Below are 14,219 nucleotides of genomic sequence, written 5' to 3' on the forward strand. Positions count from 1 at the left end.
TTCATATATACTTTTGTATTTGATTTTACCTATTTTAATTACACATATTTTTGTAAATATTGGGAATTTTCTTTACATTATATTGCTTACCTGTACGTAGAAATGCTGCTGCAGCAAAAAAAGTCTCCCCTTCCCGGATTAATAAACCATTTATTATTCTATTATGAGACGGATGTGCGCTTGCCATCAGAGGAACCTGGAGGGCATTATATATTTAACTATGTACAATTTTCCATCGTACTCTGGTTTTGAGAGGGAACATAATTTGAGTCGGGAGGACAAGCAATGTCATATTTGTCACTGACTGGATTAAATTCAAGAGTCAAGTCCCTCTTTAGAGATAACATTTCATGCAGGGGTGTGTATGTGTGTGTGTATATGTGTGTGTGTGTGACTGTGGTGTCAATGACACTTCCTCTTTCTCTGCGCTCTGCTTTGACAGTCGCTGGTGGAGAGAGAAGCGAGTGTGCATGAAGCCTCTGCGGCGTGTGTCAGTGTCGATGCTTTGCGTTCTGCAGTCTGTTGAACGAGGCAGCGCGTGTGGTCGCGTCTGGATGCACGCACGACCGGCAGCATAACGATGCAAACACATACACATCTTATTTTAGTGCGCCAGCGTACTTATATTGATGATTTTTTCCGTTACATTATATAGTTCTCATTTGAATTACCTATTGCCCTGCACACTGGCCCGTGTCTTAAAATGGTACAAACGGACGTCGTCCATAACTCGGAACAGATGGAGATGATATATCTATATATATTGATATATATATATATTATATATATCTATATATATATCCACTGAAAAGCAACACGTGATAGTTGAAAATTGCTTTATTTCAGCTTAAACGGGGAAAAAAGGAAAGAAAACTCACGTTGTGTGAGAGTGGTAAGAAATGTTATTCGTGGACATTTTAACCCTTTAAAAACTGCACATATAATATAGGTGGAAATAGACCGTTTCATGTTGGATTGTTGCTCTGTGCGCACACACACACACACACACACACACACACAGAGGTCATGTATAAAGCTCCAATTTTCTTTTACCAACCTCCAATCTATGCAAACTCAAGGTGTTAAGGATATAACTAACATCCTTCTTCCTTTCGAGGATTCCTTCTAAAACCTCGTAGTGAGTTCCTTGTGTCGCGTCATGCCACCGAGAGCCTTTCACAGCCACGTACACCATGTATTCATTTCGTTGAATTGTTTTTTTCCCCCTCAGATTTTACTTCAGAAACTGGCACGGCACCACAGAGGGAGAGTCTCCCGTCTGGAGACACTGCATCAGTAAACTCAGAGGAGGTCTCAGCCCACAGAAAACACCAGAAGGAACCCCCCTACTGGACGCTGCCTCTCTGAACTACCTGTTTGCCCAGGTGAAAACATTACCACATACAAATGGCCTTATTGATATTGTCATTTGAGAGTTTTAGGCATTTCTAATTGTTTCCCAATATATTTGCATTTAGTTATTTCTTCCTTTTTGGAAGTGCATTCTGATTTAAAACTCACCAATGTCACAGTTGAGTTTCAAAAGAACAACAACTGGGAGGAAATGCAACAACGATACCAGGAAGTGCATCACACAGTTCAGTTTGATTGATAGACGTTGTAAATACAATTCTTCAATTAATTAAAATATAAAAAAACGGGGAAAAGTTGTAACTCGATTGTCAAATGGTGCAAAATACAAGACATCCCTCTAAATAATTGGTAAATTATTCAGTCTCGCGCTCTATATTTCGTCAACTTGACAGGATTTTTGTGCCACTTAAAAGAGCTAAAACGATATGTGTGGTTTTTTTTTGCGCAGGGCAAGTATGACTTCCAGACGGGCGTGGTTCCTCTGAGGGTGTCCCACTCGGAGGTGGAGCAACACGAGATAGAGAATGAGTGCTTGGGCATGGCTGTGCTCGCCATCACCCACTACACCATAAACATGGACACGACCACTCCCACTGCTTCCCATGAAATCAGGTAAAAACACAGCTGGGATGGTGCTACCTTTTTGATTAAGATAGATAACAACCCCCATATAAGGGTGATGGTGGCCGCACCTTTCCGGTGCCATGTTGCCTATTTATACGACATGTACTTAAAGTGTCCCATGTCAGATAAGCGCTTCGCCCACATGCATTTTCTTACCTTGAAAAAACGTGCACAAAGTACAGGACGTACATACTGAGAGGGGATTGTTCATAAATATCTACAGTTTGTACGGTCATGAAAATCCTTAAAGTCCTGGAATTTTAAAATGGTTATTTACAGTCCTGGAAAAGTTCTGGAAGAAAAAAATATATAAAAAGTTTTGGAAAAGTCATGAAAAATTTGTTATGTTCATTTACGCTGAGTTTTAAATAATTAATATGTTTTTTAAAGAATGACGCTCTAAATATAAGCCGTCATACGCGCTTTCATACTCGCACATTTTCCGCGCTGCAAGTGAACGCACCTTAACTGAAAAGATATAAATTTGTATTCTTTTAATCAAACTATTGTCTCATTCATTTGTGTCATTTAAGGTTTTATACTGTATGCTTTTGGGTTTCTCATTGTTTGTTTAAATATGACATTTTCTCACTTTTTCATGTATGCACCGAGATTTCTCAAAAATGTTTTGTCATGGAAATTTGGTTTAAATTCCTGGAAACATGGCCACCATGTGTATGAACCCTGTATCTACATCCCTCTTTCTCTCTTCATCCCACCAGCTACAAGCGTTTCATCCCGGAGTCTCTGAACTGCAACATCAAGCAGCGCAACGTGCTGACGCGCATCCGCATCAACAACGTCTTCAAGAAGTTCCTCAGCGAGTTCAAGCGGCGCACGATGAAGGACAGCAAGATCACGCTGTACGACCTGATGATCAAGTACCTGGCCACGCTGGAGGGCCTGACCGGCAGCCTGGGCAGCGAGCTGTTCGAGCCCATCTCGCTCAGCGTCGTGCAGGAAGGAGATCTCTGCAACGGAGGCTACTACGGTGAGAATGCAGGGCGATTACGGCGGGAGGTTCGAGGGATTAAGTTCTCGGGCAACAGCTCAGTGGGATTTTTTTTTTGGAGATATAGTTTTTAATCCTCGTGGGAGTTGGTGTGGGTCAGTCGTTAGTAGGACTGTCTTTCAATCCAGAGGTCGGTGGTTCAATCCCCGCCATACGGTGTATGAATGTAACACGTAAAGTGTCTTTGAGTACCTTAAAAAGCACTTTCTAAATTTAATGTATTATTATTATTTATTTATTTAAATTTTACATTTATATTTTAATTATTTTTACTTTTTATTATGTAATAACTGTATATGTAAAAAATGTCTTAAGAGAGAGAAAGATTGATGATTATTGTTAAAATATTAAGCATGACCGGAATAAAATAGTTCCTACCACAAAACTATTTATAAAGGCCTTTAGCTATTGCTGAATCAGCCGTATTGGATTATAGTAGTTATGTGTTAGTTTGGTGTGTTTCTAAAATATCTTATATATATTAAAAATAAACAAATAAATATAACTAAAACATTGTGGGTGTTTGTGCAGATAGTGAAAACCAAAAGTCACATTAACCCAAGTGTGATGTTTTCAAACCACAAATGCAGCATGATTAAAATCAGAGTAAACTTACAGTAAGTAGCCAAGAAGACAATTCTCCAGGCTTTACTTCTCTATCCTTCTCTCTCTTCTTTTACTTCTTTACGTCTCTGCATAATCCCCGCAAGAATTTCCAAAGAACAATATTGAGAAACCAATTAACTAAACGTCTGAGTATTTCTCCGATGATTTGATTCGTGCCCTGAAGCTGCCGCGTGTGTAACTGCTGCTCTGTTCTCTGTGTTTCCAGGCTTCTCCAACCAGAGCCAAGAGCAGAGCCTGAACATGAAGACCAGCCACGACATGCACGTCCTGGTGACCGGCACCACCGGCATCTCCTGGAGGAAGAAGCCCGCTACAGTAAGTGGACCTGTGTGTGTTAAAGACATGACGATAAACCCGAGTCTCACGAGTTAAACGTCATATCATTTAGTTTTTTTACTGTACTTCTTATTTTATTTTTATTTATTTTGTATCTATATGCTATGGCAATTTGTCCCGGAACACTACACTTCTCTTTACATACAAAATAGTGTATGATAAATATCAATAACTCCCCTGTTAGTAGCTACAAAATAAATGTTTATATATGAAAGATTATGATTTAAAGTATAAATGAATGCAATCACCACCGTACTGATACCTGAACAAGTTCAGGAGTATGAAAAAGAAAATGTAAAGTATGTTAAACTCAATACAAAGTCATTAAATCAAGTCAAAAGTTCCAATTCCCTCTTATAATATTAGTATTTTACAAAAACAAATGTTTTCGTGCTTGGTTGCTAATTGTGTCCAATCAACAGAGAGAGCAAGTTGAGGTTTATTTTTTGTTTACACAGAGCGGAAGTGAGCACATTTCCTTATTATTATGACGGGCTGAACTACTTGATGAGCAGTGCAGTTGTCTTTATTTTGTTCCAGTATTTCTTAATTAGAGCTTATAGAGATAACATCAAGTCCAAATGTGACGAACAACCTCCCACCGTTCATTATTTTCAGATGACAATATTTGACATTGGAAAAATACTTCTTCTATAAACTGCGTGTGTATATCTTGTAAATAGTCGACCGGGATCGGCAAAGAAAAGGGCAAATCAAAGAAGAACAAGTTGGATGGAAAACAGAAAAATGCCCAAAAGGTGGAAGTGAACGAAGGCTGGGTGGCGTTCTGTGACTTCCACGAGATCACGCACACGGCCATCAAAGAGGCGACGGTCACCATCTCCAGACAGGACAACAAGAGGATGGTGAGACGCCGAAGAGCACCGACTACCCCGATGTTGTGTAACGTTTCAGAAAACACTCATTCAGATATTTGCTCTGAAGCCTGCTTATAGTTTTACACATTAATAGTCAACATCATCATCTATTCCTAATTAACACCAGGATTAACAGTCATTCTATATCGTTTTTTGTAACACTGATAGATGCTTTAAGACGATCGCTGTCAGTCAACCTGTCAGTTTATGTAACATCCTATTCACTCAGGAGGTTAATGTGTAGAAACGTATACATGTGACCAGTAACCACGGTGTGCCTCTTGCTACATGCTATTACCTCGACTAATGCACCGTCATCAAGACGCCCTCTGGAGTGTTGTGGCTTCATAATGGCTCCTGTACTGTGATCCTCACCTCCTCTCTCTCTCCTCGTCTCTTCTCTTTTCAGGAGTTGCACATGGCCTCCAGGGGTGAGGCTCTGTCCTTTGCGGCGCTCGTGGACGGGTACTTCAGGCTGACGGTGGATGCCCACCACTTCCTGTGCAAGGAGGTGGCCCCTGCGTCAGTGGTGCACAACATCAATAACGGATGCCACGGACCCATCTGGTTAGTACCGGCAGTTTTATTGTAAATGTGTATATTTCCTCACAAAAACACAGTTGTTTATACCCGTGCGAGACACCAGAGATGGCGGGGCAAGCGACGAGTACAAAGGTGTTTGCTGCAGTATTATCCGATATGCCAGAAGGTATCGAACTACATGTAATACTGTACAGAAGCAAGAAGGTGACACTGTGATCTCCAAACTTTAGCTCATATTTATCTACATATAAGGGTTCATACGGTCACGGAAAACGTGGAAAAGTCCTGGAATGAAAAAAATATATTATTTAAAGACAATTAATTTAAGATATATATATATTAATATATATATATAAAATAAATTGGCTGTATTATTATATATATATATATATATAATACGGACAATTAATTTAATATATATATTAATGGAATTTTCCGTATTATATATATATAATACGGAGACAATTCATTTTATATATAATTTATATTATATATTAAATGAATTGTCCGTCTTTGTAAAATTCTGAAAACCTCACCCACTGACGCGGGCGCACACAGGCGAGTGATGATGTCATTAATACTGCCCCCCCATTCATTGCGCTTTCCCTTCCCCAGCACGGAGTACGCCGTCCACAAGCTGCGTCAGGAGGGCAACGAGGAGGGCACCTACATCCTGCGCTGGAGCTGCACCGACTACGAGTACATCATCATCACCGTGGTCTGCAACGAGGTAGCGGAGACTTGTTATTTTTAGTTTTTTAATAGGAAACTGAGAATCTGTCCCATGTCTTCAAAGTGTAGGAATAGCATGACACAGACACTCACAAGCACCAACCCAAATATTGTATTGGATTACAGGATGGAGGAAACGTACACACACGCACCTTCATACCGATGACCCACTCTGTGTGAAAGTTAATATAAGATAAGATAATATTTTATTAGTATTACAGCAGCAACAGGGCAAAGTGCACACAAGACATGACCTGGTAAGATCAAAACAAGTGATATACACATTGCTATAAAAGGTGTAAAAGGTAAATATTCTGCGGTACCTGAATAATATACACAATACTATACACACACAGGCAGAATACATCTGTCTATTTCCACGCTGTGTTGACGTTAATGTTGGAGTGTTTGAAGTGTGTTGTGGTCGACTGGGAGCTCAGCTGCTGCAGCCGGACGGAGCGTCAGAGAGGGGACAGCTTACGTCTGCAGAGCTTCAGTGTCACCGGAGCTCAAATGGTTCCTTACTCTCTCTTGTTCTTGTTCCCTCGCTCTCTTTCTCTTATTCTCACTTGTTCTCTCTCGTTCTCTCTCGTTCTCTCTCCCTCTTTCATTCTCACTCGTTCTCGCTCTCCCTCTCTCTCATTCCCTCGTTCTCTCGTGTTCCCTCTCGCTCGTTCTCTCTCATTCCCTTTCTCTCACTCGTTCTCTCTCGTTCTTTCTCCCTCTTTCATTCTCACTCGTTCTCGCTCTCCCCCTCTCCCTCTCTCTCATTCTATCCCTCTCTCTCGTGTTCCCTCTCGCTCGTTCTCTCTCATTCCCTTTCTCTCTCCTGTTCTCTCTCTTGTTCTCTCTCACTCGTTCTCTCTCGTTCTTTCTCTCTCGTTCTCTTTCGTTCTCTCTCTCCCTCTTTCATTCTCACTCGTTCTCGCTCTTTCCCCCTCTCCCTCTCTCTCGTTCTCACTCGTTCTCTTTCTCTCTCTCCCTCTTCCTCTCTGTCTCTTTTTCTCTCTCCCTCTCTCTTTCTCCCTCTTGTTTCCTCTCGTTCTCTTTCGTTCTCTTTCTCTCTCTCCCCCCCGTGCATCCAGATGGACCTGAAGGAGTCTCGCCCCGTGTGCCAGTACAAGAACTTCCAGATCGAGGTGGCCCCCAGCGGGTTCCGTCTGTACGGCACCGAGACGTTCCGGCCCAGCCTGGTGGAGCTGCTGCAGCACCTGGAGGGCCAGAGCCTCCGCACCGACAACCTGCACTTCCAGCTGCTGCGCTGCTGCCCCCCGCAGCCCAGAGGTGACGCTCCTCCTGGGCCGCACCGCCGCTTAGTGCTCAAGTGAGCCGGGCTTTTTTAGGAGCCTTAAATATTGTTCTGTAAAAGAGCCGATTGCAAAACACTACACCACATGTACCAATATTACATTGAATGTCATTAAGCTGGCGCTTTTACCCAAAGTTACAAGTTACATGTACATTCATACACCGTGGACTCAGCTACAGGGAGCTGCTGCTTCTTCTTCTTCTTCTTGTTATCATCCTTCTTCTTCTTCTTCCATACCAACGACATAAAATACACATCAAACAATTTACAATTTGCAGAATGACAGGGATGAAGTTTTGAGAAGATAAGACGTGTGTGTGTGTGTGTGTGTGTGTGTGTGTGTGTGTGTGTGTGTGTGTGTGTGTGTGTGTGTGTGTGTGTGTGTGTGTGTGTGTGTGTGTGTGTGTGTGTGAGAAGTGTGGACGACTCACATGGAGTCAGTTTTTCTGCAATGATGTTGGGGGTGAAAAAAGTAATTTTAATCTTTGTGGTAAATAGTGTGACAGATTGACTAAAGAACTGGTGAGATGTGTGCATGAGGGGATGGAAGATAACCCGGAGTGGTTGAGAACGACAATAACGAGCAAGAATTTCATACATGTCACAACAGACATTTTTAAATGTCAGGACGAGTGCGCTTTCAAATAGTTTTACTTGTTAATAAATAGCAATGCGTGCGTGGTTGTGTTCCTAGCTGACTGAGGTTAACTGAAGCTGGCATACACAGTGTGTGTGTGTGTCTGTGTGTGTGTGTGTGTGTGTGTGTGTGTGTGTGTGTGTGTGTGTCGGGGAGGAAGAAAGTTGTAAATGTGGGTTTCCGGAGCTGAACCAGCGTTCTTGTATTTACTTCGCTCAGGAAAAGGTGGAGCCACGTGTGCATGGATGTGTTGAGCTGTTTATGTCGCTGTGGCTTTTTGTTATTATCATAAGACGATGAGACTGAAGTATTGTTTTGTTTATGAAGATTATATTGAGGAGTTGTAGAACTGCGTTTCGCCACTGCAAACAATTAACTTTGTACTCGTGTTTTGGGTCCATGCAGGATTTCACACACGATGCAATAACATACCGTCAGTATTTGATGGCGGACGGGTGAAGGACCACGTGGTTTGGGCACTTGTGTGCAGCTGAATTATTATAATTATTTTTAATAAGACTGGCTGAGTGTTAGACTCCATGATGAGGTCAAGGGGTTAACACCTGGGTGCATGTTGTATTTGGGTTTCGCATTAAAAACTCAGATTGCATTTTACAAACGGTAAATGTAGTGATGAGTGAAGATTCTCTCTCCCTCTCTCTGACCTATCCCTCTCTATCTTTTTAATTTAATTTAATTGGCGTTATTGGCATGAATGTTTTTAGATGGCGCGGCTGTGTCCAGACGCCGTCGAGGTAGCTCCGCGGAGATTGTGCGCTCTTTTAGTTTTTGTGTTTATTTTTAATGTTTTCTTTGCCACAAACACATCGGCACTAACAGCATACGACCACAGCACACTTTTGGACATAAACTTTAAACAAGGGTTTTGTCCACTTTTTCCATCGATCCAGCGTGGCGGCAGAGATCGTGCGAACCACATCAACAACAGTGGAGCCGCTACTACGGGAGACGACGAAACATCGAGGAAACGGAGCGGAATTCGAACAGACTGAGAGTTCAAGCGCCCACCTCTGCCCAGCATCCTTCTTGCTAACGTCCAGTCTCTGGAAAATAAGATGGATGATGTTAGGGCAAGGATCAGATTCCAACGGGACATGAGGGACTGTAATATCTTTTGTCTGACGGAAACTTGGCTGACCCCGCTGGTGCCGGATCGAGTCATATGCCCAACCGAGTCCTTCTCTGTTTTCCGTGCAGACAGAACGGAAGAGTCTGGTAAATCTAAGGGTGGAGGGGTCTGCTTCATGACGAACAACATGTGGTGCGACCCCAAGAACATTAAGACTCTTTCTCGTTCCTGCTCGCCGAACCTGGAACATCTGACGATCTCATGCCGTCCATTCTACCTTCCCGGAGTTCAGCTCGGTCATCACCACAGCCGTCTACATTCCACCACAAGCGGACACCGACGTAGCACTATCGGACCTACATGATGTGTTATGTCGGCATCAGAACAAGTATCCCGACGGCTGTGGTGGTGGCTGGGGACTTTAATAAGGCAAACCTAAAAAGTCATGCCGAACTTTCACCAGCACATTACGTGTGCTACCAGAGGGAAAGAACGTTGGACCACTGCTATACGCCATTCAAGAGAGGCTACAAGGCTGTCTCTCTCCTCCGCTCGAAAATCAGACCATGCCGCCTTTTCTGCTTCCGGATACCGCAAAAGATCGCGCGGAAGCGGTAGTGACGAGGAACGTGAAGCGGTGGTCTGACCAATCAGAGGCTGAGCTACAGGACGCTCTGCGTGTCGCCGACTGGGACATGATCCAATCCAGTTCCAGTGACGCCAGCGAGTTTTGGAAGTAGCAATGAGCCTCATAGCAACGCTTAACGGACACCATCGTCCCCACGGTAAAAGTTAGGGTCTTTCCTAACCAAAAGCCGTGGGTTGATAGATCCATCCGTGAAGCTGTGAACGCCGCTGCCTATAACTCCGGTCTTGTATCCGCAACATGGACGAGTACAAGGCAGCGGTCTATGGACTGAGGAGGCGGTGAAGGAAGCCAAGAGGAAGTACCGAGACAGAGTGGAATCACAGATGGAGCAGCGCGACACCAGGCGCCTATGGCAGGGGCTACGGACTATCACAGACTACCAGAGCAGACCCCGCAATGGTGAGTGCCGACGCATCCCTAGCGGACGACCTGAACTCATTTTATGCACGGTTTGAGGCTAGCAACAACAGCGCTAGCTCGCCGGCTAACAACAACACCGTTAGCGTAGCCGAGGTGAGTTCTACCGCTGGGGATGAACACACACTCTCTGTGACCGAGCACAGTGTGAGGAGGGCTCTGTTGAGGGTGAACACCAGGAAAGCTGCAGGTCCAGATGGCATATCTGGGCGAGTACTGAAGACCTGTGCTAACCAGCTAGCTCCAGTGTTCACCACAATATTTAACCTCTCCCTGGCTGAGTCCGTGGTCCCCGCCTGCTTCAAGAGATCCACTATTGTCCATGTGCCCAAGAATGCTTCTCCAGCATGTATGAATGACTACCGACCGGTGGCCCTCACCTCGGTGGTCATGAAATGCTTTGAGAGGCTGATAAAGGACTACATCTGCGCCTTCCTCCCTTCCTCCATGGACCCGCTGCAGTTTGCTTATCGCCCAAACAGATCCACAGATGATGCTGTCTCCCAGGTACTGCACACCACACTCTCTCATCTGGACAGCCAGAGGGGGGGCTATGTGAGACTGCTGTTCATTGATTATAGTTCAGCTTTCAACACCATAGTCCCTCCAGACTGGCCGGCAAGCTGATTGAGCTGGGACTGAACACCCCTGTGTGCTTGGATCCTGGACTTCCTGACCGCCAGGCCACAGGTGGTCAGGGTGGGCAGACACACCTCCAAATCCTCACCCTGAACACAGGATCCCCCAGGGTTGCGTCCTCAGCCCCTACTGTACTCCCTGTACACACATGACTGTGTGGCCAGGTTCAGCTCCAACACCATCATCAAGTTTGCGGATGACACAGTGGTGGTGGGCCTGATCTCCGACAACGACGAGAAGGCCTACCTGGAGGAAGTTGCTGATCTGTCACTCTGGTGCCAGGACAACAGCCTCATCATGAATGTCACCAAAACTAAGGAGCTGATTGTGGACTTTAGGAGGGCACAACAACAGAGGACGACTCACCACTGGGGATTAACGGGACTACTGTGGAGAGGGTGAGCGGGTATAAATACCTGGGAGTCCACATCACCGAGGATCTGACATGGTCAACGAACACAGACACTCTGGTGAGAAAGGCAAGGCAGCGCTCTACCACCTCAGGCAGCTGAGGAAATTTAAAGTTTCCCAGAGGATCCTTCAGTCCTTCTACTCTGGAGCTGTAGAGAGCGTCCTGACAGGAAGCATCACAGCCTGGTTTGGCAACTGCTCCGCTCAGGACAGGAAGGCTCTGCAGAGAGTAGTGCGTTCGGCTGAGCGCACTATTGGAACTACACTCCCACCCTGCAGGACTTGTACACCAGGAGGTGCAGAACCAGAGCCGGCAGGATCATGAAGGATCCTCACCACCCCAACAACAGACTGTTTCAGCTGCTGCGGTCAGGCAGGCGCCTCCGTAGTCACGCTGCAAGAACAGAGAGACTGAGACGGAGTTTCTTTCCTCAGGCCATCAGGACTGTGAACTCCGACCTCACCAGGACCCCCACATAGACCCACACAACTGCCCCTCTTAGGCACACACACACACACACACACACACACACTGTAAATATTGTGTTGTTTTTTATTGTAAATAGTGTGTACTTGTTGCCCTTGCACATTCCTGCTGAGCATTGCCACTTTCATTTCACTGCACACCCTGTGTGTGTATGTGACAAATAAAAACATCTTGATCTTGATCTTGATAAAAGTATTTCCAAAGTATCAAGATAAATACAAATAGAAAAATACTATTCATATGAATAAAACATAATAACAATAATAATAAATCGGAAACATCCACACTGAAAGAGTGTGTGACCATGGATCAAGCTGTTGCCAAAATGTCTCTCTCTCCTCTCTCTCTATCTCTCGCCCCTCGTAAACCACAGTGCGCTGGTTTTTGTCACAACACCCACAGAAACACGCGTGTACGTGTCGTACGGTAACGGGCACAGTGAAGATGTTTTTGCTTTATCCTTCCACACCAAGCGGTGTGTGTGTGTGTGTGTGTGTGTGTGTGTGTGTGTGTGTGTGTGTGTGTGTGTGTGTGTGTGTGTGTGTGTGTGTGTGTGTGTGTGTGTGTGTGTGTGTGTGTGTGTGTGTGTGTGTGTGTGTGTGTGTGTGTGTGTGTGTGTGTGTGTGTGTGTGTGTGTGTGTGTGTGTGTGTGTGTGTGTAAAAGAATAAACTGAATCGGTTTGGCAACCCGACCCAGATTGTTGCCACATAGGCGTAGCTGTTTTACCACATGTAAACACTTTTTCTTTCCCGGTTGAGCGAATGAACGCGTGACAATAACACGAGCGTGACAACAGCAGGACCGTTCTTATTGAGTGATTATCAACGTAAACAAGTGTCAACTCTCTGCAGCTTGATCTTAACAACAAGATCAAACCTTTTGAACATGTTTTTTATGAAAATGGCAACGCTTCCTCTGTAGGATGCATAACGTCGTACAAGAACCCTGGTACGGTCCTTTTTAAACGGGGTTCGTACGGTCATGGAAAACCTGGAAAATCATGGAATTCAAAAAATTAAAATCCCAAAAGTTTTGGAAAAGTCATAAACATTTGTTGCATTCATATGTTCATTTACGCTGAGTTTTAAATAGTTAATATGCTTTTTAAAGAAAAGACGCTCAAAATATAATCCGGTGTACGCTCTTTCATACTCCACGCTGCAAGTGAACGCACCGTAACTGAAAATACTTCTCTTCTTTTAATCAAACTATTGTCTCTCATTCACTTGAGACATTTAAAGGTATATACTGTATGCTTTTGAATTCTCATTCTTAGTTTAAATATGACATTTTCTCACTTTTTCATGTATACACCGAGATTTTAAAACATGTCTGGTCACATTGGTTTCGCTCTCAAGTTTGTGGTGGCCATAGCAACAGTATTTTAGGGAAGCGGTTGAGATAATCCGCTCTGCCAGGGAAGTGTAGATTCAACCATGCTTGGCTCCATATGGAAAAGTAGTTTAAATAATAAATATTCTCACTTTTTTCATGTTTACACCGAGATTTCACCAAATTTGTTTTAAAGTCCTGGAAAGCCATTGTTCAACATGTGTATGCACCCTGTTTAAATGTGTGTGTGTGTGTTGCAGAGGTCTCTAACCTGCTGGTGGTCACTAAGGATCGAGCTCTAGCCACTCACACGCCGCTGCAGGAGAGTCAGCTGAGCTTCCATCGCATCCTCAAGGAAGAGATTGAACAGGTACGCCCTCCACGTTGTGATGCCAATGCAATGCTTATAATAAAGTAAGAATATAATGTTGTAATGGATGTCTATATTGTGTTTGCAAAGTTATTGTAGACGTATGCCTACTGTGTGCCACGTGTTATTTATGTAAATAAGGGGGACACATTTTTGGAAAATCCTTTTATTGTCTCCCTCAATAGTAAATTCCATTAATAATAATAATAATAATAATTATAGACACGCCTTTAATATGATGCAATAAAGTACAGCCTCAAAACATACCACAGTCACGTTATTTCAGAAGCTATTCTTACCCCCCTCATATTTGCATTAATACACAGATTAATTCGTGCTCTAAACAAATGATTTCATCTTTAAGAGAAAAGGGATTACTCGAATATGAATACACTCATCAGATCCATGCAGATATTAGTTTGATTCTTGCGTAACTTATTTAATGTCTGTCCGATGACATATTTACTTATCTTCAGAGCGCATAGTTACAGTATGTCTCCCCAGCGTCGGAAACACATGAGGTCAAAGGGCAAAACTGACCCAAAGAAATATAATGTTGCCCCTGATGTCACGAAGAGAGGAGCAACAAATGTCTGATTTATGTTTTCTGTTTGTTTTTTGTTCAAAAACTCAAAGAAAACACTTTGAATCTGTGGACTACTGCCTAATAGTCTTATTACTGCCTAATAGTCTTATTATTGCCTAATAGTCTTATTATTGCCATTTTTATGACGATTGCTCATATACTGTA

At 43.6% G+C, this 14,219-nt stretch overlaps 1 protein-coding gene across 5 annotated transcripts in view; it reads left to right on the forward strand.

The window, feature by feature from the left end:
* jak1 (Janus kinase 1) overlaps window positions 1–14,219 on the forward strand; it is a 33,007-nt gene that overhangs the window by 3,720 nt on the left and 15,068 nt on the right. For all 5 annotated transcript variants that reach the window (XM_056414121.1, XM_056414123.1, XM_056414124.1 and 2 more), the window contains 9 exons: window positions 1,232–1,385; window positions 1,823–1,986; window positions 2,721–2,989; window positions 3,843–3,952; window positions 4,657–4,839; window positions 5,261–5,418; window positions 6,010–6,124; window positions 7,212–7,410; window positions 13,359–13,468. In XM_056414121.1, the coding sequence (XP_056270096.1) occupies window positions 1,232–1,385; window positions 1,823–1,986; window positions 2,721–2,989; window positions 3,843–3,952; window positions 4,657–4,839; window positions 5,261–5,418; window positions 6,010–6,124; window positions 7,212–7,410; window positions 13,359–13,468 (1,462 nt within the window). The remainder of the gene's footprint in view (window positions 1–1,231; window positions 1,386–1,822; window positions 1,987–2,720; window positions 2,990–3,842; window positions 3,953–4,656; window positions 4,840–5,260; window positions 5,419–6,009; window positions 6,125–7,211; window positions 7,411–13,358; window positions 13,469–14,219) is intronic.

Source organism: Pseudoliparis swirei, chromosome 5 (genome assembly GCF_029220125.1).
Source record: "Pseudoliparis swirei isolate HS2019 ecotype Mariana Trench chromosome 5, NWPU_hadal_v1, whole genome shotgun sequence".
Lineage (NCBI taxonomy): Eukaryota > Metazoa > Chordata > Actinopteri > Perciformes > Liparidae > Pseudoliparis > Pseudoliparis swirei.